The following is a 25773-nucleotide window of genomic DNA, read 5'->3' as shown; positions in this document are numbered from 1 at the left end:
CACATGTGGTGTAGGACACCACTCCTTGCCTGCTTTCGTTTGGGTCAGTCCTACACACAGCCCTATTCAGTACATGGACGTGTGACTAGGTTGGGGGTTGTAAGATTGTTGTTAATGTGCAATGGGGACACAGCTAGTACTCGCCTTCACAGTCAGCCAATAGGTCATGTGTCTCAGGGATACACATGCGCATAGATGTCAGTTACCAGGTTGTACCTCCATGTGCAAACATTGTTCCTACATCCAGCCACTACTCCATACGCGAGTGAACATAGTGATGACACATCTGTATGATTTAGAATGTTTTATTCACATTCAGGTGATTGACGGAGCTCGGGCTGTACACAGCCCAGTGGTGGGCCAACCAGAGTCCTTTGGGGATTGCACAGTGATTGGGAAGAGGGAGAGTGCAGTCCGCAGCAGGATAGTTGTGTAATTGGCCTCCGGTGACGAAATGGCAGTCCGTGTCGGGGTCCGGGTGAAAGTTGCAGAGTGTTCCGGGGGCCACTATGAGGTGTGTCTCAGGCCATGATGCATAGGTCATAACCAGGCAAAGACAGGCCATACGGCGGTAATGGCAGCTACTGCCTCCTTCCTCACACAGTAGTTCACATCCCCTTCTTACTCCCCCTGATACGAGTTCTGTGTCCGGTGTGTGTGGCGGGATGATGGCTGCATCACTGTGTGCCACGGACACATCAGGGGTCGGAGCTGTGTGTGTCGATGTTCCCGCTGCAGTCACCTGTGTCTAAGCCTGGTGCGGACAGGGGGTGTCCGATAGGGACTGTACGTGGTGCTTGATGGGACTCAGACAGCCACGTATGGCATCGAGTTTGGCTGCCATGAGCTCGAAACCCACCCGCAGCTGTTCAGCCAACTCCACCTGGGAAGACCACACACGTATGTGCTCCATGTATTGGTCGGGGGGGTCCTGGGAGACAGCCGTGGTGGTGTGTGTTCCCTGCTGTGTTGTCTGTGCAGATGGTGGGGTCACCTCGAGGCAGGTGGCCTGCCCTGCTCCTGGGGGTGGGGTGCAGAGGCTGTCCAGTATCCGTAGGCGGCTATCTTGACAAATGTGCATGTTGTCGTCTACATCATCAATGATGGGGTTTGTGTTCTGCTCTGCCCTGCCATAGGTGGTGATTGTCCCTCTGAAATGTAAAGGGGAGATGCAGGTTAACAGAGTTTCACATGTATGTTGTTTGATTTTCAGATGTTTACATTCAGACTTCATGCCAATGTACATTGTTGTTTAGAAAAAAGGGGACCCCTACATAACTAATAGACTTGCTATACGTAAGGAAAAGAACTATTTAGGTAAAGTACTATAGCAAGTGGATAAACATATAACAAGACAAATGCTAGGTGTGAGCCATGAAAGTAACCACTAATGGTACCAGACTTATAAATAAGGCTTTCATACATAAATATAATTTAGAAAAATATACGGTATTTATTTTTTCATCTGATATTTTTAATTGTTGTTTGTTCTTTTTTATATCATTATTTGGCGTTATACATATCAACTTGAAACTCAATCAAAATTATGTATCAGTGAACTAAAATTACAATAAAATATTTCAAACACAATATCTGTTATGTATTCCAAACAATTGACGCAGGCAATTTATACATATATAGTTGATAGAAGCAATGCGGTAGATGGAAGCTACGCGCGTTTCGACAACACTGCCTTCATCAGGAGACCGTCTATTGCATTGAAACTGTATAGGATATAAACATATAATATAATGGTTACATTTTCATGCTTTTAATACATATACACCCAGGCTTCATTATTTTGTCTTTTTTTCTTTTTTTCATTTTACAGGCTCTATACATTATATATTCCTTACGGCTAATACTGTCTAATTAACTAAAAAAAGGGGAGAGAAAGAGAAAGAAAGACATTCCTAATGATGTATGATACATCACGTATACATTTCAATATCCAATTCACTTATTTTTTGTAGATACATTGTTGCCAAACACCACTAAACAGAAAAAGACATGTGACACCTACAGGACAATGACTAAAACATTGACATATTTACACTTGTATTGTCCTATATTGATCAATATTGACACTACTATGACACAATAATGCAATAATACAATATATACAACAGCATTTTATATAGAATTCTGAAACAAGAAAAGAAGAAGATAAGAGAATAAAAAGAAAGAAAACTAAAAACCACCAATGACAATAAAGATAAAGAGATTATGAGGTGAGTAAGTGTGATGGAAAAGAAAACAAGAAAAAAGAACCATTTAAGTAAATACCCAAAACAGTATGGTTTAAAAATCAAATCAGATAGTCTCATACTACTGAACTCTAACGGTCCATATAATATTTCTACAGTTCAATTCTACTTACTTAATCTCTATGAATACGAGATACTTAGACTGAACAGTCCTATGATGTACTGAGAACCAATAATAGCTCCGAAGCAGTTGTGGGGCAGACCAGAATAACAGAATTCTTTCTGGATAAACAGATATAAGGGACATGAGAAAGTACTGATATTAGAGTACATAGGAAGGCCTAGTGATATAAAAAAAGAGACATACAAAGTCTTCTATACTTACTATTTATGAGTTTGCACACTAATTGTTGATGACGATCAGCTAAAGAGCATGTATATATATATATATATATATATATATATATATATATATATATATATATATATATTTTATAATGTGCACAGTCGACCCTTCAGAGTTGGATGCCAATATAAATAGCATTGGGCACTGTATATAGAAAACGAAAGATGAAAAAGCAAACAGATTATCTTGTTATATCGTGTGGCAGAGATATATTGCCAAATGCAAGCGACCGCCATTTTAACTCAAAACTACTTACTTAAGGCTAGGCTGTTGTCGTTCCTCAAAATAAAAAAGGAACGGGACGAAAAAGAGAAGAGGAAGATAACTGAAGTAGTAATCTTGAGTATAAAGGATCATTTAGACATTCCCAAGTGTGCCTAAAATAAAAATATATATATAATTATAGTGAATGTCTGAATAAAGCTTTAAGAAAACAAAATATAAATTGAAATTATTCCTAAAGTCCTTGCAGTAGAAACGTACCTTATTCTGTTTTTAAACGTTCATAAAGGTGGCTCCGATTGATGCAAAGGTTCGTCGCTGTAAAATTGTGCCTACAGCTGAGCCCTATAAATATCCGCCGTTTCGCGCGCCAAGCCAAAGTTAATTAGGCTAATGGGGAGCAGTCGGCACTGAGTGGGTATGGGAGTGAAAATAGAAAACGGACAGTACAGTCGAGTATTACATCCGTAAACTCAAGATGGCGCATACCTAATCACAGCCAGTATGCAAACTAGAGAGCGAAAAAAGCTCCAATCCTACGTGCCACAAGTATGGACAATAAGGCCCCTCCTACACAAAGTATAGGAATGTACGATACCATATGGTAAAGAATAGATACCATTGATATTAAGAGTCCTAAATTAGAGATTCAATACAAGTGCTAAATAAAAAACAAACGGAACACGATAAGGTAGTAGATAACACAACATAGGTGCCATCTTGGAACAGGGAATACTGCAGAGAAGTCGTGCAAATAAATATTGCTGAAATGAGTAATGCCTCGATGTTAATGATGATATATAAATATCATCTTGCAGCAGAAGGTTTTCTATAAAATACGGCGCAATGAAAGGTCTAACTGAAAACTATAGTAAAAAAATTATAAAAAATATATATAATAAAAAAGAGTGGAAAATAAACAAGCTATGCTCGCCATCTCAGATGCATAGAACACACATGTACAAAGCCTCATAAATGTATATTATAGCCATTATTAAATGATATGGCTATTCTAATGGAAGGATAATGTTAGAGTTTTTAAGATATAATTTACTCTATATAGCTGGTCAGCTATAGATAGTGATGCCACAAAAAGCGGCATATAAAGGTAGGTAATAGAAGTATACGTCTCTCGGCCTGATTTAGGTAATAGCCTGATCCCAGGGTATCTCCAAACTCAGGCCCTTTTTAACTGTATCCAGATAGAAAATTCAAAACACTTCGTTTTTTTCTTGTTTTTTCAGAGCAATGGCCTTCTTTGTTAACAATTTTTTCCAGAATATACCATCGTATACTGTCCGCAGTATGGCTCTTTTCTAGAAAATGCGAAACCATGGGGGAGGCTATTTTTTTTAGTCCTGATTGCGGATCTATGTTCAGTAAGTCTGGTGTTAAGAGACCTTGACGTTTCGCCCACATAACCTTTATTACATGGACATATTAGCAAATAGATGATGTTTTTAGTTTTACAGTTGCTTATGCCTTTAGACACAATTGTTTGTCCATTGAAAAGGAGTTCTTTCAAAGGGCAAACTATACATGTTCCGCATTTGTAATTCCCCTGAATAGGTAGCAGGCCTTCAATACTTCTCTGTATTGGTTCTTTCTGTACAGGCATGCAGGATTTAACAATAAGATCTTTAAGATTCCTATTTTTACGATAAGCAAAAAGGGGTTTCTCAACAGAATTGGTCTTAGTTCTATTGACATTAAGTAGATGCCAGTTGGAACAAATAATTTGGCGAATTTGTTCATTCATTAATGAATGACGTGTTACAAAGACTAAATTCGCTTCCTGTTTCCGATTACTACCTTGTAGTAAATGCTGACGGTCATAAAACCTTGCACGTTTATACGATTCTCGTATAAGTCTACGAGGGTAACCTCTATCAAGAAACTTCTTTTTCATGTCAATAGATCTTATGTCGAAATCCTCCAACTTTGTGCAGTTCCGCCTAAGGCGCAAAAACTGACCAGAGGGAATGCTATTTTTTTGTTTGGTAGGGTGAAAACTTTGATAATGCAGCAAAGTGTTGCGAGCAGTACATTTTATGAAAAGATCCACAAATAACTGGCCACATTCATGTTTAATTAATATGTCCAAGAACTCAATTTGGGTATTGCTTATATGGGATGTAAATTTTAAATTTGGGTCACACAGATTTAACCAAATAATTAACTCAGTCAGATTATCTTCATTATCACCCCATATAAAAACAATGTCGTCTATATACTGTGACCAATGTAATATAGACTCAAAAAATGGTGCCACTTCATTGAAAATAAATTTTTGTTCGAAGTTAGCCATATAGATGTTCGCTATTGTCGGGGCGCAAGAAGCGCCCATACTGACTCCTTTTATCTGTTTGTATAACTCACCTCGAAATTCAAAAATATTTTCATCAAGAATGATTTTAAGGCAGTTGATGATAAAATCAGTACTGCACTCAATGTCATAAAGATCAATAAACCATTTCACAGCTGTGATGGCTCCATCGCATGGTATGTTGGAGTACAGACTTTCCACATCCAATGTGACAAGCCATTGTCTCTTGGAATTAAATGGAGTGCCTTCCATTAGATTAATTATCTGACGAGTATCTTGGACATATCCAGTAATTTTTCTTTCTCTTTCTCTCCCCTTTTTTTAGTTAATTAGACAGTATTAGTCGTAAGGAATATATAATGTATAGAGCCTGTAAAATGAAAAATAGACAAAATAATGAAGCCTGGGTGTATATGTATTAAAATCATGAAAATGTAACCATTATATTATATGTTGTTTATATCCTATACAGTTTCAATGCAATAGACGGTCTCCTGATGAAGGCAGTGTTGCCGAAACGCGCGTAGCTTCCATCTGCCGCATTGCTTCTATCAACTATACATGTATAAATTGCCTGCGTCAATTGTTTGGAATACATAACAGATATTGTGTTTGATGAAATATTTAATTGTAATTTTAGTTCACTGATATCAACTTGATACTCAATCAAATTATGTATGTATAACGCCAAATAATGATATAAAAAAGAACAACCAACAATTAAAAATATCAGATGAAAAAATGAAAAAATAAATACCATATATTTTTCTAAATTATATTTGTGTATGAAAGCCTTATTTATAAGTCTGGTACCATTAGTGGTTACTTTCATGGCTCACACCTAGCATTTGTCTTGTTATATGTTTATCCACTTGCTATAGTACTTTGCCAATGTACATTGTGACTGTTTGGGAGGAGCTGGCTACTTGATGGCAGTCAGTGTGTTTTCTCAATACATGACGGATGTGTGGTAGTACCCGTTCATTATCATCACACTGTCAGGCAATGCCAGATGTGAGTGGACAGTTACTACGCATGAGCGGGCTCTGTCCTGTGGTGCTGCACATTGTACCACATTGCCGTTGTTGCTGATGTACTGTAATTGCTATGTGTGTGTGCTGCATTGTGTGGGAGTTGCCCCTGCAGCTGTTTTTGTGTGGCCTTCTCCCTTTGAGGCGGAGTGCATTAGAATTGTGTGCTTATCGGAACCTGATTTGCTTTTGAACTTAGGTTATATGTGCTCTCGGACAGATTTTGTGGTCTGGTGCATTGTTAGTCTGCTGCGTGTTTCGTAGGGCATGGATTGTGGGTGCACGTGGACATGTCAGAGTGTGACCTGCTCCTTTACGGATGTGATCTGCACTGGGCTACCTCCATGTCGATTCGTGGGCCATGTCATTTATTTGGGCTGATGCCATGCTATCGGACATGCAGTGTTAATTGCATAGTCTGTGTGGGTCACAGAGCTGCTGCTTTGCTGGATTCAGCACATGTGCATGGGTCGGTTGTGATATTGGTGATGGGGGGCCCCTTTGTGCACATTGTGGGTGGGGGCCTACTTGGAATTTCTATGTGTACTGCACTGTGACAGGCCAATCAGGGTCATGTTCCACGGTCACTGTGGGTGTGCAGTGTGCTAGACTTGATTGTGCATGTGTGCAATTGTGCCCATCTCCCCCGTTCCCCCCCGTCGCTGGTCGTTACTGACCCTGTTGCTGTTGTGTCAGGTCGTATCGTGCTGTGTCCATGCCCCCCAATCCTGCCACCGTCTCCTCACTGCTGACTGTGGCCACCATTTGCTCCAGCTCATCCAGCTCCTCCTGTGTCGCAGGAGGCCCACCTCCAGTCGCCGTTGCTGCCTCCCTGTTGGCGGTGAGGTTATGTTTGGTCTGCCTTTTCAGATCATGCCAGTGCCTCTTGATGTCCTCCAGTGTCCTCCTCGACACTCTGACTGCATTGACGTTGGTGACGATGGCCTGCCATATATCTGTTTGGGTTGCCAGTGCCGCAGTGGAGGTTACGAACAGTTGTTGATGGTGTTGGGTCACCTCCGTGAAGATGATCTGGTCTTCCTGCGGACTGAACCCTGTCTTCCTCTTGTCCTTGCCCTTTCCCGGACGCGGGGTTCCTGGCTGGTCTGCCTTAGGGCTTGTGGTGTTCGGCTTGTCCTCCGCACTCGGTCCGGGTGCTTCCATGTTGCTAGGCAGTTTGAACTGGTTTTTTTTCTTGCTTTTATAGTGCATTGTTCCGCCAGATGCGTGGAAGTTGCAGGCCTGTGGATGGTCTACGCTGATTTCTGTACTGCGATTGGCATCATCGAATGTTTTTTCGCGTTTACGTTTCGTATTTTTGCGGCGTGGCGTTGATTTTAACGCTGACATTGTCCGCGTTATCTGGTGGCTATCGCATTGCTACCGCCTTGTCGTGAATCCCACGTTGACACGGGGTTATCTTCCACTAGTGGTTCACAACCATCCTACAGGAGGCAGGATCTAGCACTTTCTTCGGGAGTGGAGATACCCCACGTCTGACTGATCAGTTCTTCAAATCAGTGAGCATAGCTATGCCCTACCCATTCTTTCTGCTCTGCCAAATCATCCTCCCACATAAAAGCAACTCACAGGAACATGTGCCCATTTTGTTGGAAGAGGTGCAAGTTTTACATACCAAAGTATGTCAATGAGAGGGTTCAAGTCTTGGAGATAGGGGGGTTGGTATTCTCGCTATTTGTTCGTGTCACAGAGGATAGGGGCCTTCGGCTCATCTTAGATTTTCATCCTCTTAATGTGTTCCTGAGAAAGGACAAATTCACAATACCCACACTGGTAGAGGTCCTGTCTGCCTTGGACTCGAGTGACTTGGTGTCCTTGGACCTGCAGGATGCATTTTTTCATATACCTATCACAGATTTTGCTGGTGGTTCAAAGTAGGCCAGGAGCATTTTCAGTTTGCTGTGCTTACCTTCAGCCTCACAAGTGCTTCTCAGGTGTTCCCAAAAGCGATAGCTGTTGTCTCTGCCAGTCTTTGGAGGTTGGGTGTACCTGTTTTCCCTACCTAGGCAACTGGCTTATGAAGCTGAGCTTGCCACAGACAATCATAGACCACATCAAGACAATGGCAACATCTCAGGGATTGAAGAACAATGAATCGAAATTGCCCCTGGCGCCTTTGTGGAGGCTTCCTTAATTGGAGCTGTCCTGGATTGGTAGAGCTCAGGGCCTTCCCGCCATTACGTAGAGACTAGAACGTTCAGGCTATGATCCCAATATTGTAACCTGGGGCATGGATCTTGGTAAGATCAGCTCTGAGGCTTCTTGGCCTTTTAGTTTTCTGCATCCTCCTTGTAGACTAATCCAGGTGGCATATACAGGCTCTGCAATGGAACTTGAGGTTTCAATGGGCACAGCATCAAGGAAACCTATTGTCTGGCATTAAAACTTTGAAGAAGACTACACAATATCTGCAGTGGTGGCTGCTCGATAACAATTAGACCAACAGCTGGCCTCTCTTGCTTCCCCACCCATGGATGATGGTGGCGACAGATGCATCACTGCTGGGTTGGGAAGATCATCTTGAGAAGGTGGAGACCAGAGTACTCTGGTATTCAGCAGAAAGCTGGCTCCATATCAACCGGGTTGTGGCCCATGCGTCACGCATTGAAGGCTTTTCAGTGATCCATCAAGAAGAAGCCAGAACAGGTTTTCAATGACACCACCGTCATGTGGTACTGCAACAAGCGGAGCAGAATGCCAGGAGACTCTCCTACTCTGAGGCTGGCTAGAATGTAAGGACATTTCCCAGATTGTGAACCACCTGGCAGGTCCCTTGAATGCAAAGACAGACTAGATGACCCGGCAATGTTTGGCATTTCATTAATAGCGCCTACATCCTGTAGTGGCACAGGGTGTCTTTCACAGTGAGGAGAGCCCTGATTAGGCCATTTTGACAACATCCAGAACATTCAAGGCCAGATTTACTAAAATTTTACGCCATGTTTGCGTCACAAAATCTTTTTGTCTGATTTTATTTCCAGCGCTAAACTTGTTTAACGCTGGAAATAATGTGAAAGTAACACATAGCACTGCTTTGCATTACTTAGAGCCAAGGGGACATACCATGGGTGGTGCATGGGCGTTCCCATGCAACACCCCCCAAAGTTTCTGCTGCTAAACCCAATATACTAAATAAAGTAGACCGAGTTTAGCGTCAGAAAATAGCACATGGGGGGCGTGGCCTGTCAGGTAATCGAGTAGGATGACTTTTGCCTGCTCTCCGACTCCCCGTGGCCCATCCAGTGCCATTGACAGCACCGGGGCGGCTGAAGGAGCGGACAGAATGTTCCTGCTCCTCTGTTCGAACTGCTAGGGAGCCATTAAACCACCCTGCTACAGCCCCAACTTTACTACAGCAGAAGACTGCCACGGCTGCCCGAGGGTCCTGCTGCCTTTTTACACAGGCAGCCCCCACTTCACCTTTCTCTGCTGCAACAGAAGTAGGCCCAGCTGTCAACTCGTACAAGGCCTGAGCCCGGCGAGGAGGCCAGCATTTCCAGGCAACTGCTGTGGGGAGACAACGCTCCCTCGGAACCGGGTGAGACAGCCTGCATCACCCTGTTACTGGCCCGCATGGTCATCACAGAGCCTCCCGTAGGTGGCCGAAGGCATCGGCGGAGCTCAGGAGTGCCGCCCTTTAAGTAGACTATCCATAGCACTCACCAGCTGTTGGTGGGGGCCTTTTCTGCCGATATCTAAGAGAATACCCGGGCACAGAGCCCCAAGCTCCAAGGCTCTCATTCTGCAGGTGCGGCCTCGACCGCCTATTTGCTCCTGGTCTGAGATCCGGCCTGCTTGCGCCCCTGCCCTTGGGCATGAGACTGGAGGTGAGGAGTGGTCCCAAGGACTGCGTGATCGGTCTGCTGTGCAGAAGGCTCCTGGGAGACCTGCTGGAGCTACGTTCACTCATACTGTCTGCCACCTGATCCAGCCTCTGCATCAGACGATGGGACTGGGGGCCTTAGTGACTGCCTGCATTCCTGTGAACTTGCTGACAGGGGACCATCTGGGGCGGTATCTATGGTGCATGACATTTGCTGGCTTGGACTTACCCAACTGCACCGGAGCTGGTGGTGGGTTTCCCTACCATCATAGTCAGCAAAGGTGGAGAGTGCGACCTCCCTGGGGACCACGGGAGCCTTCTGTATCATAGGCAGGCTTCCAGGGGGCTCTGCCGACTGCCTCCAGTGTGAGGTTTTACTACAGGGCACACACCCACGAGGCCTGCTTATAGCCAAGCCTGCCTTGGATACAACTTTGACTTATCGGGTGCTGTTCGGGATGATGACATCGGTGGTCCTACCTTCTCAGCCTAGCTGATCTTGGAGCTGCCTGGCCATTTTTCCACAACTCTCTGCGATCCATGTGCTTTTGGGTGAAGCATCGGTGGAAGCAGTCCTACATATTACCCCAAGAGGACGATCGTGAATGCTGGCAGACACCCTCTCATTGTCTGGTGGGTGGGCGGCACAGCAGTGCAGCCTGCAGGTGCTCTGTTACGCTGAAAGTTCAGAACAGGGCACACATTACCTTTCCGCTCACAATCTAGCCCAACGGGACTCTGCATGATGTTGGTCCGCTATCCTTGTTGGGTAACACCCCGCCATTGCCCCACACGTAGTTTTTCAACACCTATTCTGGCTCATACTTGGCTCTACTGGCAACCACACCCTGAACACTGCACTACTCACTTGCCCGTTGGCGGGAGCTTGGAGGGGGGTGCTTGATAGATCTGCTTACCACATACCGGACCAAGCACATCTTCCCACCATGCCATGCTCCAAATCTGCGAAAGACAATCCAATGATGTCCCTCTGGAATCACTCAAAATCTGCAAAAGACTATCCAGTGACATGCCTCTGGAATAAGGCTTCATCTGTGGTCTCTGAGACGCTGCCACACTCCCAGGCACCAGAGAGTGAGCCCACTTCCTCAGCCCCTATTAGGCAGGCGTATGTGGATCATTTTCTGCATGAAATCCGCTCTGACATTAGCTCACTCAAGGTTGAGTTCAACTCCTGTCTACGTGACATCTGGAGAGATGTCTCTGAGAAAGGAGTACGTGGATGATCTTCAACGCACAGTTGATGCCCGGTCTGAGGACCAAGAGATGTTGTGGCGACATGTAGTAGCTCTTGAAGAGCAACACACCAATTTGCAAGCGAAACCGGAAGATTGGGAAAATTGGAGCCGCTGTAACAATATTCGCATCAGAAGGCTGTTACATTTGCATCAGAGGCCTGCCTAGAGGGCAGCGACATTATGGCTTTTATGACGGGCCTTCTCCAGATGATTCGTGGAGATGCCGACGCTTCCCCACCAGCCCTTGATAGAGCTCACCTAGTGGACTCTGCCTCAGGATGCACAGATGTGATACCAGACATCCTGACAAGAGGGCACTTTTTCCACGGAGAAAGAAGCAGTCCTGAGAGTGTCTAAGGGCAAGGCTGATGAACAAGTTACTTACCTTCGGTAACGATATATCTGTAAGAGACATAGATTCATTATAGATTCCTTACCTTGTGAATTACCCCCAGGCGTCAGACTGGATCCGGAGAATTTTTTAGTCAGCAGTACCCCTGCGCGTCGAAAGGTGGCGTCGGCCGGCTCCATGTTCGTCGTTGGCGTCGTGGTCGCCGGGATGACGTCAGTTCTGCACACGACTTTCCATGCCAGAAGCGCAGAGCCATGCAAGATACTGACCACTGATGCACAATACTAGGGCCTTGAAAGGAAATCCTTAACCCTAGAAGTCAGTTCGCAGAAGGGGGAGGAAGGGTGGGGCAGTAAGGAATCTATAACTAATATTTGTCTCTTACAGATATAGCGTTACCGAAGGTAAATAACTTGTTCAATTGAAAGACAATTAGTTATAGATTCCTTACCTTGTGAATAGATACCCCAGCAATACCAACCCCAGAGGCAGGTCTGTGAACCAAGTTAACAACAGAAAGTCCTGGAGAACAGGACGGCCAAAGAAGCCTTCCCTCCGGACTTGGCTGTCCAGGCAGGAGTGTTTTGTGAAAGTGTGCAGGGATGCCCACGTCGCTGCCTGACAGATGTCGTTGAGGGGTACTCCCCGTCACAAAGCGGTGGAAGCTGCTGTCGGCCCTGGTGGAATGGGCGCATAGCCCCACAGGAGACTCCTTCTTTGCCAAAGAATAGCAAGCTTTAATACACAAAACGTCCCATCTAGAGATGTTCCGCTTGTGTACGGCCTAACCTTTTTTAGCGCCCACGTAGACAACAAAGAGCTGGCCATCCACCCTGAATTGTTTTGTGCGATCCAAGTAAAAGGAAAGTGCACGTTTGGATCCAGACGGTGGAGCCTCTCTTCCTCCTTAGAAGGATGCAGAGGCGGAAAGAAGGTGGGCAAAGTGATGGTTTGGCCAATGAGGAAAGAAGTAACCACTTTAGGAAGAAAGGATGGGCAAGTTCAAAGGACAACCTTGTCTGGATGAACAGCCAGAAAAGGCGGTTTTGAAGAAAGAGCTTGGAGCTCACTCAACCTACGCGCAAATGTGATGGCAACCAGAAAAGCAGTCTTTAAGGTCAGAAGCCTAAGAGGACAGTTATGAAGCGACTCAAAGGGAGCGCACATAAGATAGGTTAGAACCAGGTTCAAGTCCCACTGGGGCATTATGAAGGGAACAGGAGGAAAAAGATGAGTAATGCCCTTACGGAAGCGATTTACAACAGGTGACTTGAAAAGAGAAGGCTGATCAGGAAGCCTAAGGAAGGCTCAAATGGCTGATAGGTAGCCTTTTAGAGTGCCCAGAGCAGAGCACTGCTGGGCCAAAGAAGGGAGGAACAAAGAGAATCTCAGAAAGAGGGGCAGAAAGGGAATCCACAGCCTTTGCTGTACTACCACAAATGTGTTCCTTCTGCAGAGGTATACTGTCTTAGTGGATGGACGCCTGGCTGCCAAGATAACATCACAGACTTCAGGAGGAAGGTCAAAAGCTGTCAACTGTCGCTGCTCAATCTCCACGCAAGGAGGTGGAGACTGGACAGTTTTGGTTGTAGGACCATCCTCTGCTGCTGCGACAGTAGATCCTCCCGAAGAAGAAGTCGGCTTGGAGGATGGATGGCCATGTGTAACAGCTCGGGATACCAGACTCTTCGTGCCCAATCCGGAGCCACAAGGATGACTTGGGCCTGGCCGCACTTGATCTTTAGCACTCTGGGCAGAAGTGGTACAGGCGGAAAGGCGTACAGAAGATGGCAACTCCACTCGCGACGAAAAGCGTCGCCTAGCGAGTGCCGCCATGGAAATTCCAGCGCGCAGAATTGCTGACATTGTGCCTTCTCTTCGGTGGTGAATAGATCTAACCAAGGCTCGCCCCACTGCTGAAAGAGACCTTCCGCCACCTCCGAGTGAAGACGCCATTCGTGATCCATCAGGCACCTGCGGCTGAGTTCGTCAGCCCTGGCGTTCAGTGAACCTGCCAGGTGTTGAACTACCAGGGATATGCCCTGATATTCCAGCCATGTCCAGAGACAAAGAGCCTCGTGACAGAGTCCATGACCCCAACCCGCCCTGTTTGTTGCAGTACCACATGGCGGTGGTGTTGTCAGTGAACACCTGCACTACTCTTCCCCGGAAAGAGGGAAGGAATGTCTGGAGCGCAAGACGACTCGCCCGGAGCTCCAGCAGATTAAAGTGGCGCTCGGACTCCGGCCGAGAAAAGGGGCCTTTGATCTCCGCCTCTCCCATGTGGCTGCCCCACCCTAGAAGTGATGCATCCGTCACCACGGTGTACTCAGAATGGGGAAGGGAGAGGGATCTGGCGTTGACCCAATCCCAGTTCGTTAGCTACCACTGCAATTGGCGTGCAATGCCCTCCGAGATCTGGATGCAATCGGACAGGTTCCCCTGATGCTGGGCCCACTGGAACTTCAGGTCCCACTGCAGAGCCCGCATATGCCATCTGGCATGATCCACCAGCAGGATGGAGGAGGCCATCAGACCCAGCAGCCGCAGAGTCACCCTGACCGAAACCCAGGATAGAGGCTGAAAGATCGGAATCATAGCCTGAATATCCCGGACTCGCTGCTCGGGAGGATAGACCCAAAACTGCGTCGTGTCCAGAATCGTCCCGATGAAGAGGAGCTTTTGAGAAGGCGTCAGGTGTGACTTCGGCACGTTGACAGAAAACCCCAGCAAATGCAGGAGGTTGGCTGCACTCTGAAGGTGGGAGACAACACCATGGGGCGAGCCCGCCTTCAGCAGCCAGTAGTTGAGATAGGGAAAAACTGGAACCCCTGATCTGCGCAGATGAGCTGTGACCACCGCCATCACTTTCATGAACACCAGAGGGGCGCTGGTAGGGCCAAATAGGAGCATGGTTAACTGAAAGTGCTTGTAGCCTACTATGAACCGCAAGTAGCGCCGGTGGGCTGCAGGACGGGGATGTGAAAGTAAGCGTCCTGCAAGTCCAATGCTACCATCTAGTCTCCAGGGTCGAGGGCAGAAGTCACCATTTTGAACTTCTCCTTGCGGAGGAAGCGGTTGACGCTCCTGAGATCCAAGATAGGACGCAGGCCTTTGTCCCTCTTGGGCACCAGAACGTAGTGGGAATAGCAACCACAACCTACTTCTGGGGCAGGAACTCTCTCGATGGGTCTCTTGGCCAAGAGAGCCTTAACTTCCTGGTGGAGAAGGGCCAGATGATCCTCCGACATTCAATGGCACTGAGGTGGCATGGCTGGAGGGTGGGTGGGTGGGGGCGGGTAGGCTTGAAGGGGAGGGAGTAGCCCCTTCAAACTATTTGAAAAAACCCACCTGTCCAACGTGATGGTGCGCCAGTGGGGGGAGGTGATGGGGAATCCTGCCGCCCACTAGCGATTGGTGGTCCTGAAAGGTCAGACTAGGAGGGTTTGGAGGCTGCTGCAGAGGGGGCTGTGGTGGAATGGCCCGCGTGCTGGCCCCCAGACCCAAGGCGGTGGATTCAACGCCCCCGCCTGCGCAGAGGCAGAACAGCTTGCGCCAGCCTGTGACTCTAGGCGGAACATGGCAGGGCACCCTTTCCGTAGCCACGAAAGTGGCGAAAGGCAGACTGCACAGGGCAGGCGATGGAGAGGCCCAAGGACTTGGCCGTAGCTCGAGAATCCTTAAAGCGCTCTAGCATGTTGTCTGCCTTGTCATTGAATAGGTGACAGCCATCAAAGGGCATGTCCATAAGGTTAGCTTGGACATCCCCTGAAAAAACAGTCAACCTCAGCCAGGCGTAGTGTCAAAGGGCTACCAACATGGAAATCGTCCTTCCTAGCGAGTCGGTGGTGTCCAGTCCACAGCGAATGGTAAACTTGGCTGCGTCTCTCCCCTTGGCAACTGCACTGGAGAGTACGGGCAGGGCCTCCTCCGGGCACTGGGGCAGCACCTGCGCCACCGTATCCTACACTGCGTGGGTGTAACGGCGTAACAGACATGCGGTGTTAACCAACCGCAGTCTCAAGCTGGAGGAAGAAAACATCATCTTCCCAAGGTGGTCCAGCTTTTAGGATTCCCGATCACGAGGTGCATTAGGGAATGTGCCTTAGGATGTGGTGGCTTGGACCACCAAGCTCTCAGGGGTGGGGTGTTGGGAGAGGAAAGTGGGGTTGCCCAGGGCTGGGACAAGCCGTCGGGAAATCATAATATCCACAGGAGCCCCTGTGTTGGGCCTGGACCAGGTGCCAAAAAGGATGTCGGTTAGGGCTTCATTAACGGCAGCAAGGGCTCCGGATAGCTCGCTGCCGGTTGAAGCACCTCTGTCAGGAGGTTAGTCCTGACCGCCACCATAGGGAGCTCGAGATTGAGAGCCTCAGCCGCCCTATACAACACCACTGCATAAGACACTCCCTCCTCCGCAGCCACGGTACGAGGAGACATCATGCCATGGTCTGGTGAGGTATCGAGACCACTGGCTTCCCCCAGCTCCTCCCTCCAGTCTGTAAACCAACTGGTCAGTCAAAGGGTCTCCTGACCCCTCCCAGTCCTCCTCTGGTTGCCGATCTGGCCTGAAAGAACCGGGGTAGAACAGGGGCACAAAAGTACCCGTCGGCGCCAGTGTCGTTCAACGCCAGTTCGGCTCCATGTCTACGACGGGGTGGAGGTTGGGGTTGACGCCGGCTGGGGACACAACCGGCATCGGCTGCGGACGTGGTGCCTGTGGAGTCGGCGCCGGGGGAGGTGTAGTCAGGTCGACCAGCGCCGATCCGGATCCAGGCCTGGATCCAAGGGGACCCTGCGGTGCTGGGGCCGAAGCCGCCAGCATTGAAGGCCCAGGGCCCCAGACGAGTCAGAGGGGCCCGAAGGCGTGCCGGCGGAGTCTGGCTGCTCAAAGATGGCATGCATCGCTTTGTAGAAACTTCGAAGCTGGGCAGGGGTTGCACCGTGTCCCGGAAAAGAAGGGAAACTGGGAGTCAACCAAGCGGGCTCCGCACACGGAGCAGCGGGAGGGGCACCACCCGTGTCCCTCTCGTGTTGGCCAACGGAAGGGGAGAAGTCGAAGAGCGACTATGCTTCTTCGACGACTTCTTGTGCTTCGAATTATTGGAGGAGTGCGAAGACTTGGAAGAAGATTGGTAGTGGTACCGCAACCAGTCCCTCGACCTCCCACGCGAACAGGACCTCGAGCGGCGCGGAGCAGACTGCCAGGCCTCGAGAAGCTTTTGGGACCGCGCCCGCAAAGATTTTGGATTCATGGTCCGGCAGTCGGAACACAACTTGGAGTCGTGGTCGGGTTCCAGACGGAACAGGCACACGCGGTGCAGATCAGTCACTGACGAACAAGTTACTTACCTTCGGTAACAATGTATCTGTAAGAAACATTAGTTAGTTAGATTCCTCACCTTAGAAAATCCCCAGGCGTCAGGCTGGATCCGGAAAGTTTTTCGTCAGCAATACCCCTGCGCGTCGCTAGGCGTCGTTTGCGGCTCCGTGTCCGTCGTCGGCGTTGTGCGCCGGGATGACGTCGGAGTACTTACACACCGCCCTCGCGCACTGACATCAGTTCTTGTACATAGCTTTCCGTGCCAGGAACGCAGAGCCATGCAAGAGACAGACACTGGTGCCAAAAAATTCTAGGGCCCTGAAAGGAATAACCTTAACCCTAGATATCAGTTTGCAGAACGGGGAGGATGGGTGGGTCGGTGAGGAATCTAACTAACTAATGTTTCTTACAGATACATCGTTACCGAAGGTAAGTAACTTGTTCATCTGAAAGAAACACGTTAGTTAGATTCCTCACCTTAGAATAGATACCCAAGCAATACCAACCCCGGTGGTGGGTCTGCGAACCAAGATCACATCAGAAAGTCTTGGAGAACAGAACGGCCAAAGAAGTCGTCTCTCCGGACTTGGCTGTGCAGGCAATAATGCTTAGCAAACGTGTGCAGCGAGGCCCACGTTGCCGCCTGACAGATGTCCTGCAAGGGGACTCCCCGTCCCAGTGCAGTGGAAGCCACTGTGGCCCGAGTAGAATGGGCCCTCAGCCCTACAGGAGGTTCCTTTTTAGCTAAGGAGTAACATGCTTGTTACACAAAACGACCCACCGAGAGATGGTCCGTTTGTGCACTGCTCGTCCCTTCTTAGCGCCCACGTAACCTACAAAGAGTTGGTCGTCCACCCGGAACTGCTTGGTGCGATCCAAATAGAAGGACAGCGCCCGTTTTGGGTCCAGACGGTGGAGCCTCTCTTTCGAGGGATGCGGAGGCGGAAAGAAGGTGGGCAACGTGACAGACTGCCCGATGTGAAAGGCAGTCACCACCTTAGGAAGGAAAGAAGGACGAGTCCTGAGAACAACTTTGTCCGGATGGACAGAAAGGAAAGGAGGCTTAGAAGAGAGAGCCTGGAGCTCACTCACCCTTCTAGCAGAGGTGATGGCCACCAGGAAAGCAGTCTCAAGCGTCAAAAGACGAAGAGGACAATTATGAAGTGAATCAAAGGGAGCACACATCAGAAACGTCAATACCAGTTTCAAATCCCACTGAGGTATTACGAAAGGGACAGGAGGAAACATGTGAGTAATGCCCTTGAAGAAGCGAGAAACAACAGGGGATATGAAAAGAGAAGGCTGATCAGGAAGCCGTAAGAAAGCCGAGATAGCTGAAAGATAACCTTTTAGAGTGCCCAGAGCAGAGCCCTGCTGGGCCATGGAAAGGAGAAAGAGGAGAACCTCAGAAAAAGGGGCGGAAAGGGGATCCACAGCCTTTGCTGTGCACCATGCCACAAATTTGTTCCACCTGCAGGCGTATACCGATTTTGTGGAGGGACGCCTGACTGCCAGAATAACATCAGACTTCAGGAGGCAAGTCAAATGGCATCAACTGTCGCCGCTCAATCTCCACGCATGGAGGTGGAGACTGGACAGGTTCGGGTGGAGGACCGTCCCCTGCTGCTGCGACAGAAGGTCCTCCTGAAGAGGCAGTCGTATTGGGGGATCGATCGACAGACTGAGTAGCTCGGGATACCAGTACCTTCTTGCCCAATCCGGAGCCACCAAAATGACTTGGGCTTGGTCGCACCTGATCTTCTTCAGCACTCTGGGCAGAAGTGGTATAGGCGGAAAGGCGTACAACAGACTGCAACTCCACTCGCGACGAAAGGCGTCCCCGAGCGAGTGCCGCCTTGGAAACTCCAACGCGCAGAACTGCGGACATTGCGTGTTCTCTTCGGTAGTGAATAGATCTAACCAAGGCTCTCCCCACTGCCGAAAGAGGCCTTGCGCCACGTCAGAGTTTAGACGCAATTCGTGATCCATCATGCACCGGCGGCTGAGTTAGTCTGCTCTGGCGTTCAGTGAGCACGCCCGATGTTGAACCACCAGGGGGATGCCCCGATGTTCCAGCCATGTCCAGAGGCGCAGAGCCTCCTGACAAAGGGTACACGACCCCACCCCGCCCTGTTTGTTGCAATACTACATGGTGGTGGTGTTGTCCGTGAACACCTGCACTACACTTCCCCGGACAAAGGGAAGGAATGCCTTCAGTGCAAGCCGGATCTCTCTCAGCTCCAAAAGGTTGATATGGAGCCGAGACTCCGCCGGAGACCAGAGTCCTCTGATCTCCGCCTCTCCCATGTGGCCCCCCCATCCCAGGAGGGACGCATCCATCACTACTACGTGCTCTGGTTGGGGTAGGGAGAGGGATCTGCCACTGACCCCAATCGTGGTCCGTGAGCCACCACTGCAACTGCCTTGTAGTGCCCTCCGAGATCAAGACACGGTCGGACAGGTTGCCCCGATGCTGGGCCCATTGAAACTTCAGGTCCCACTGCAGCGCCCGCATCCGCCACCTGGCGTGATGTACCAGCAGGATGCAGGAGGCCATCAGACCCAGAAGCCGCAGCACCAACTTGACCGAATCCTGGAATAGAGGCCGAAAGATGGGAATCAGGGCCTGAATATCCCGGACCCGCTGTTCCGGAGGATAAGCCCAGAACTGCTCCGAGTCCAGAACCGCTCCGATGAAGAGGAGCTTCTGGGAGGGACTCAGATGCGTCTTCGGCACATTGATGGAGAACCCCAGCGAATGCAGGAGGTCGGCCGTAGTCTGGAGGTGGGAGACGACTGCCTGGGGCGAGCCCGCCTTCAATAACCAGTCGTCGAGATAGGGGAAGACCGGAACCCCCAATCTGCGCAGATGAGCTGCGACCACCGCCATCACTTTCGTGAACACCTGAGGGGCACTGGTGAGGCTGAAGGGGAGCACGGTAAACTGAAAATGCTCCTGGCCCACCGTGAACCGCAGGTAACGCTGGTGGGCCGGGGATGTGAAAATAAGCGACCTGCAAGTACAACGCTACCATCCAGTCTCCAGGGTCTAGGGCAGCCAGAACCTGAGCTAAGGTGAGCATCTTGAACCTTTCATTCCGGAGGAAGACGTTGATGCTCCTGAGGTCCAAGATAGGGCGTAGGCCACCTTTGCCCTTCTTGGGAACCAGAAAGTAGTGGGAATAGCAACCACAACCTACTTCTGGACCAGGAGCGCGCTCAATGGCCCCCTTGGCCAAGAGGGCCGTAACTTCCTCCTGCAGAAAATTCAAGTGATCCCCCGACATGCGGTGGGACTGCGGTGGCATGGCTGGAGGGGTTGTCTCGAAGGGGAGAGAGTAGCCCCTTCGGACAATTTGCAGCACCCACCTGTCCGACGTGATGGAACGCCAGTGGAGCAAGTGATGGCGAACTCTGCCTCCCACTAACGTGGAATGGGCCTGAAAGCACGGACTAGGAGGGCTCTGAGGCGGATGCTGCCAGGGTAGATGTAGACTGACCGGCACGTTGTCCCCCAGTACCGCCTCGCCAATCCACGTCCGCGACCGCGTGCAGGTTGGTTCTGCGACCGGTGGCTAGGCGGACGTGAGGGGGCGCCCCTTCCTTGGCCACGAAACGGACGAAAAGCGGAAGTTTGCGGTCGTGGGGCTGAGAGGCCCAAGGATTTGGCCGTAGCCTGGGAGTCATTGAAGCGCACCAGCGCACTATCCGCCTTTTCGCCAAAGAGGTGACTGCCATCAAAGGGCATATCCATAAGGGTGCTCTGGACATCCACTGAGAAAGGCGTGGACCGCAGCCAGGCGTGGCGGTGGAGCGCCACTGTGGTAGACATCGCCCTACCCAGCGAGTCCGTAGTGTCTAGTCCACATCGGATAGCGTGTCGTGCTACATCCCGCCTGTCGGCAAGAGCCTGGGCAAGCAGTGTCCGGCCCTCCTCCGGACACTGGGGCAGCACATCCTCCACCGTATCCCACAGGGAGTGAAAGTAATGGTCCAAGAGACAAGCGGTGTTAAGAGACCGCAGTCCCAAACTAAGGGAGGAGAACAGCTTCTTATCGAACAGTTCATGCATCTTGGATTCCCGATCCGGGGGAGCGGACGGGAAGGAGGACTGGGAAGTAGAGGCCTGGATAACCAGGCTCTCGGGCGTGGGGTGTTGGGACAGAAAACTGGGGTCGCCCGGTTCAGGGCGGTGGCGCCGGGCCACGTTCCGATCCACAGAAGGTACTGTGGAGGTCTTGGACCAAGTGCCCTTCAGAACGTCCACTAGTGCTTCATTAAACTGCAGCAGAGGCTCCGAGGAGCTTGCCGACGGTTGGAGCACTTCAGGGAGGAGGTTAGTCCTCACAGCCACAGCAGGCAGCTCCAGCCCAGGGGCTTCGGCCGCCTTGCGCAGCACCCCGGAAAATGCAGCACCTTCCTCCGAAGCCACAGTCGGAGGAGAGATGAAGCCAGTGTCAGGGGAGGTGTCAAGACCACTGGCATCCCCGAGCTCATCTGCCCAGTCCTGTGATAAGTGGGCCTGCAAGGCCAGAGGGTCCTCAGACCCCTCCCAGTCATCACCGTCATCCGATTCCTGGTAGACAGGTGGAATGATCGGTGCCGGGCGAAAGATGAGATTGCCACCCATCGGCGTCGGACGTGGCGCCGGGTGGCGCCGCTCCGACGCCGGGCCCGGACCGGGACTGAACCGGGGAACGGTGTCATCCGAAGGCGGCGCCGGAGGTGGTACCGGAGTCGACGCCGGCGGAGGGGTCGCGAGGTCGACCGGCGTCGTCCGGGATCCAGGCCTGGTTTCCACGGGGACCTGCGGCATCGGGACCGGAGTCGACGACGACGGGCCGGGGCCGGTGGTGCCAGGACCGGCACCGCCGGCCCGCTAGGCCCCCCCAGTTGAGCCCGCGGGGCCCGAAGGCACCCCGTCAGGTGTCGACGGCGGAGCCAGGCCTCTTATGGCCGAGAGGAAGGCACTGATCTCCACCGGAGTCACGTCGGTCCCAGGGACCGGCGGGTATGGGGACGGACACGACTCCTGCGGCTCCGATGGAGCCGCGTGGTTGGTACGACCCGAACTCTCAGCCAAGTTGTGCGACCGTCGATGGGAGCCCTAAGAGCGATGTCGCCTCTTGGACTTCTTCCCATGCTTCGACTTACCCGAAGAATTGGAACCTGATGAGTGGTGGGAACTGCAGCTCCGCGACCGGTCCCTCGACCTCCTCCTCGACCGGGACCGTGAACGGCGCGGAGCCGACTGCTGGAACTCCAGGAGCTTGCGGGACCGCTCCCGCCTAGCCTTCGAATTCGGGGCCTGGCAGTCGAGGCACGACTCGGAATCGTGGTCGGCCCCCAGGCAGAAAAGGCACCGGCGATGGTGGTCCGTAACCGACATCAGTCGGTGACAGGAGTCACAGGGTTCGAAACCAGGCATCCTACCGGCACCAGAGTCGAGTCGACAAGAGACCAAAAAGAGTCAAAAAAGTTTAGTCAAAAAATGACTGAGGGGTAAGCTCTTCCCGGATCGGCGCTGTCTAGTGCGGAAAAAAAGAACTGACGTCAGCGCGCGAGGGCGGCGTCTAAGTACTCCGACGATGTCATCCCGGCGCCGGCGACAGACGCGGAGCCGCAGACGACGCCTAGCGACGCGCAAGGGTATTGCTGACGAAAAACTTTCCGGATCCAGCCTGACGCCTGGGGATATTCTAAGGTGAGGAATCTAACTAACGTGTTTCTTTCAGATATCAACCGTTGGCAGGAACCGCAAGCCTTGAAACCGGGCATCCCTGATGTGCACCAGGAGTCGAAGACTCAAAAACGATGTCGACAAAAGTCGGCAAAAAGTCAGTCAAAAAGTGACTGGAGGAACCGCTCTCTCTGGATCTGGCTGGCACGGAAAAAGAAAGAACTGACATCAGCATGCGAGGGTGGCGTCTAAGTAGCTGCCACGACGTCATCCCGGCGTCCACGACTAACGCGGAGCCGACTGACGCCACCTTTCGACACTCAGGGGTACTGCGGGCGAAAACATTCTCCGGATCCAGTCTGGGGGTAATTCACAAGGTAAGGAATCTATAACTAATCATCTCTTTCAGATATGCTGTCCCAGCTCTACCAGGATCTCTCCCCCATTACCTTGCGAAAGCGGCATGACTTCAAGCCTGTCACTGATAAGCTCTGAGAAATGGGAATATGCTATCAATGGAACCATCCCTTTGCTCTTCTGTTCACCTGGGAGGAAAAACACCCCTCACTAACCAAGGCAAAACACTTCTTGGGACTCACGGTCGACCCTCCGGATCGCACTGCCTCTCCCTCCAGAGGCCCTCCTGGAGAAGACCTTCGGCCCAGTTGGACTACAGTGAAATCGCACCGTCCCAACAAACATCAGGCAGAGGCATCCTCGCAGGAAACTAAGCGGGACATTATTCATCACCTCCGTAATCATGGAAAAGGTACCTCCCCTGCTCGCTCCACTATAGGCTCCCTATGAGTGCAGACGCCTTGCCTGACTCATGTACAGACCTACGCATGTTGACACTGTCCTATCTATTCTTCCTCCAATTAATGGAAGCGCTGGGACCGCAGGACTTAACGTAGAATCTCTGATTCATTACTTACCACTGACTCTGATCTCCATCCGATGGCTACCCCATTCGACTCTCTCCCCGACCCTCTACCCCCCCCCCCCCCCCCCAGGAAGGTGACTCCTCCAGTGGGACTGAAGCCCTTCGATACCGGTCTCCACATGATGCGAAGTTGCAGTTGGACCCAGTTGATTCTTTGTTTTTGCCTGTTTTACCTTGGTTTCCCTTTCAGGTCATTTCACATTAGTGGCAGGGTCAGCTGCCTAAATCTATCGATATTCCATAACTCCAGGGTTGTGGGTGGGTCTTTGGTGTTTGTCCTGCACCTTACGGTTACCCTTGTAGACTCTCGGAGCTATGGGCCAAACTCAACCTTCCTTTTGGTTGCTACCCCCTGGAGAGGACTGCGTAATGTTCGATCACACTCTCACCAGCAAGATGCGATCCTTTGCAGCACCTGCTATCCGTATATGACATAGCCAGCACACAACCTCCTCCTTTATGTCAATATTGGGAGACACTAAATTAATATCTCTGAATGTGTGGGATCTTAATTCCCCAACTAACCGTAAGCAAATATGGCGATACATACTGCAGCATGTCCTGATGTCGTCCTCCTGCAGGCAACTCACCTGCTGGGAGTGGACCGCCACCGCATGGCTCACCCGAAATTTCGAAGGCGCCACTAGGCATACATGGGTACTAAAACACTCAGTGTGGATATCCTCTGCAAGGTTGGTTTTTACACATCTGTCACTACGGTGGTCCGGGATGAGGAGAGGGGATTCATGACCTTACATCTCTATCAGGAACAGCGGAAACTCACATTACTCAACATCTATGCTTCAAATACATCATAGGACACATACCACAGATGCATCCTGCAGGAACAATTAGATGATGACCGATAAGAAAACAAGTTATTTACCTGCAACCGCAGTTATCCAGTATTGGTATCTTTCCTCAATTCACATGCTTGAAATATTCCTTGTCGCCAAATTGGGAGTCCCACAGCACTATAGTAAAGCAGTAAGTATAACTAACATAGGCTATAATGGCACTAGGCCATGAATTTAATAGCTTATCTATGACCTTTTTAAAAAAAGGACCAATCTTTGAACTATGACTAAATAGGTTGGAGCACCTTCTAGAATCTTCCCAAGAGAGGCTTAATTCCGCAGAATTTCAAGCACAAATGGGAATAGTATCCTTAGTGAGAAGGGGAGCCTCGCAAGGGAGGAGGGTGGGTTGCATGTGATTCTATAAAAGATACCAATACTTGGTAACTGCAGTTACAGTTAAGTAACTTACTTTCTTATCCAGTATTTGATCTTTTATAGATTCACATGCGTCAATCAGAATAGCAAGCAGCATTGTAAGTACATGAAATGCCCTTAGAGGATGGTGGGCAAAACAAACTTTTTTCAGGAACAATCTGAATTTTATATATGTGTATGTGTTTATATATACACACACACACACACACATATATATATATGGTTTTTTCACATACTGAAAAAAGCATAGGTTTCAGGGGCGTTATAGTTAGCTGGACTTTTAATTCGTACAAAACCATTGAAATTCCCCCGTTATAGTTAGTTCAGCTAACTATATCTCGCGCGCCCGCAATGCACTGCTGATGACGTCACATATTACATCACTTATGACATGGTCAGTGACATCACTCATGACATCACTGATGACATCTCAAATTACATCACTGATGACATCATCCAGTGAATGTGTGTTTTTCTGAAAATTAAATATGTTTTATATATGTATATCTCGAGGTCCATGGAAGAATAAATGGGTATATAAGTGTCTAAATGGATGATTTGTTTTTGAAAAATTGATTGTATAACTGACAGATTAAGTGTATCTCAGTGAATACATGGCTTAGTGAGTAATGTTTAAATATGTAAATATCTGTATCAGTCTCTCACTTTGTGTATACGTGGCTGCATGGGTTGGTGAGTAGCTACATGAGTGTCTATATAGGTTATTAGTTGTTTTTTTTAGTATCAGTATGAGTGTCTGAATGGTTCGATGGGGGGTATTACGTAGTGCATAGGTGCATGAATGAGTGACTCACTGTTTGTGTGTTGAAAACAGCATGTGTGCAGGACTGTATGGGTAGATGAGTGTGTGTATGGGTGTGTTAGTGAGTGAATGACTGTCTCAATAGTGTCTTTATGAGTAACTACATATGTTTTAAACTAGTA

The 25773-nt window shown here is 49.7% G+C and overlaps 1 protein-coding gene across 3 annotated transcripts in view; it reads right to left on the bottom strand.

The window, feature by feature from the left end:
- Positions 1-291: 291 nt before the first annotated feature.
- PPP6R2 (protein phosphatase 6 regulatory subunit 2) overlaps positions 292-25773 on the bottom strand; it is a 913508-nt gene continuing 888026 nt past the window's right edge. For 2 of the 3 annotated variants that reach the window (XM_085653731.1, XM_085653733.1), the window contains one exon: positions 292-1151. In XM_085653731.1, the coding sequence (XP_085509857.1) occupies positions 749-1151 (403 nt within the window). In that variant the 3' untranslated portion in view covers positions 292-748. The remainder of the gene's footprint in view (positions 1152-25773) is intronic. The other variant, XM_085653732.1, reaches the window with a different exon arrangement.

This window comes from Triturus cristatus, chromosome 4_1 (genome assembly GCF_964204655.1).
Source record: "Triturus cristatus chromosome 4_1, aTriCri1.1, whole genome shotgun sequence".
Classification (NCBI taxonomy): Eukaryota; Metazoa; Chordata; class Amphibia; order Caudata; family Salamandridae; genus Triturus; species Triturus cristatus.
Note: the sequence above shows the minus strand (reverse complement) of the source record. Positions and strands in the feature narration are given on the sequence as shown.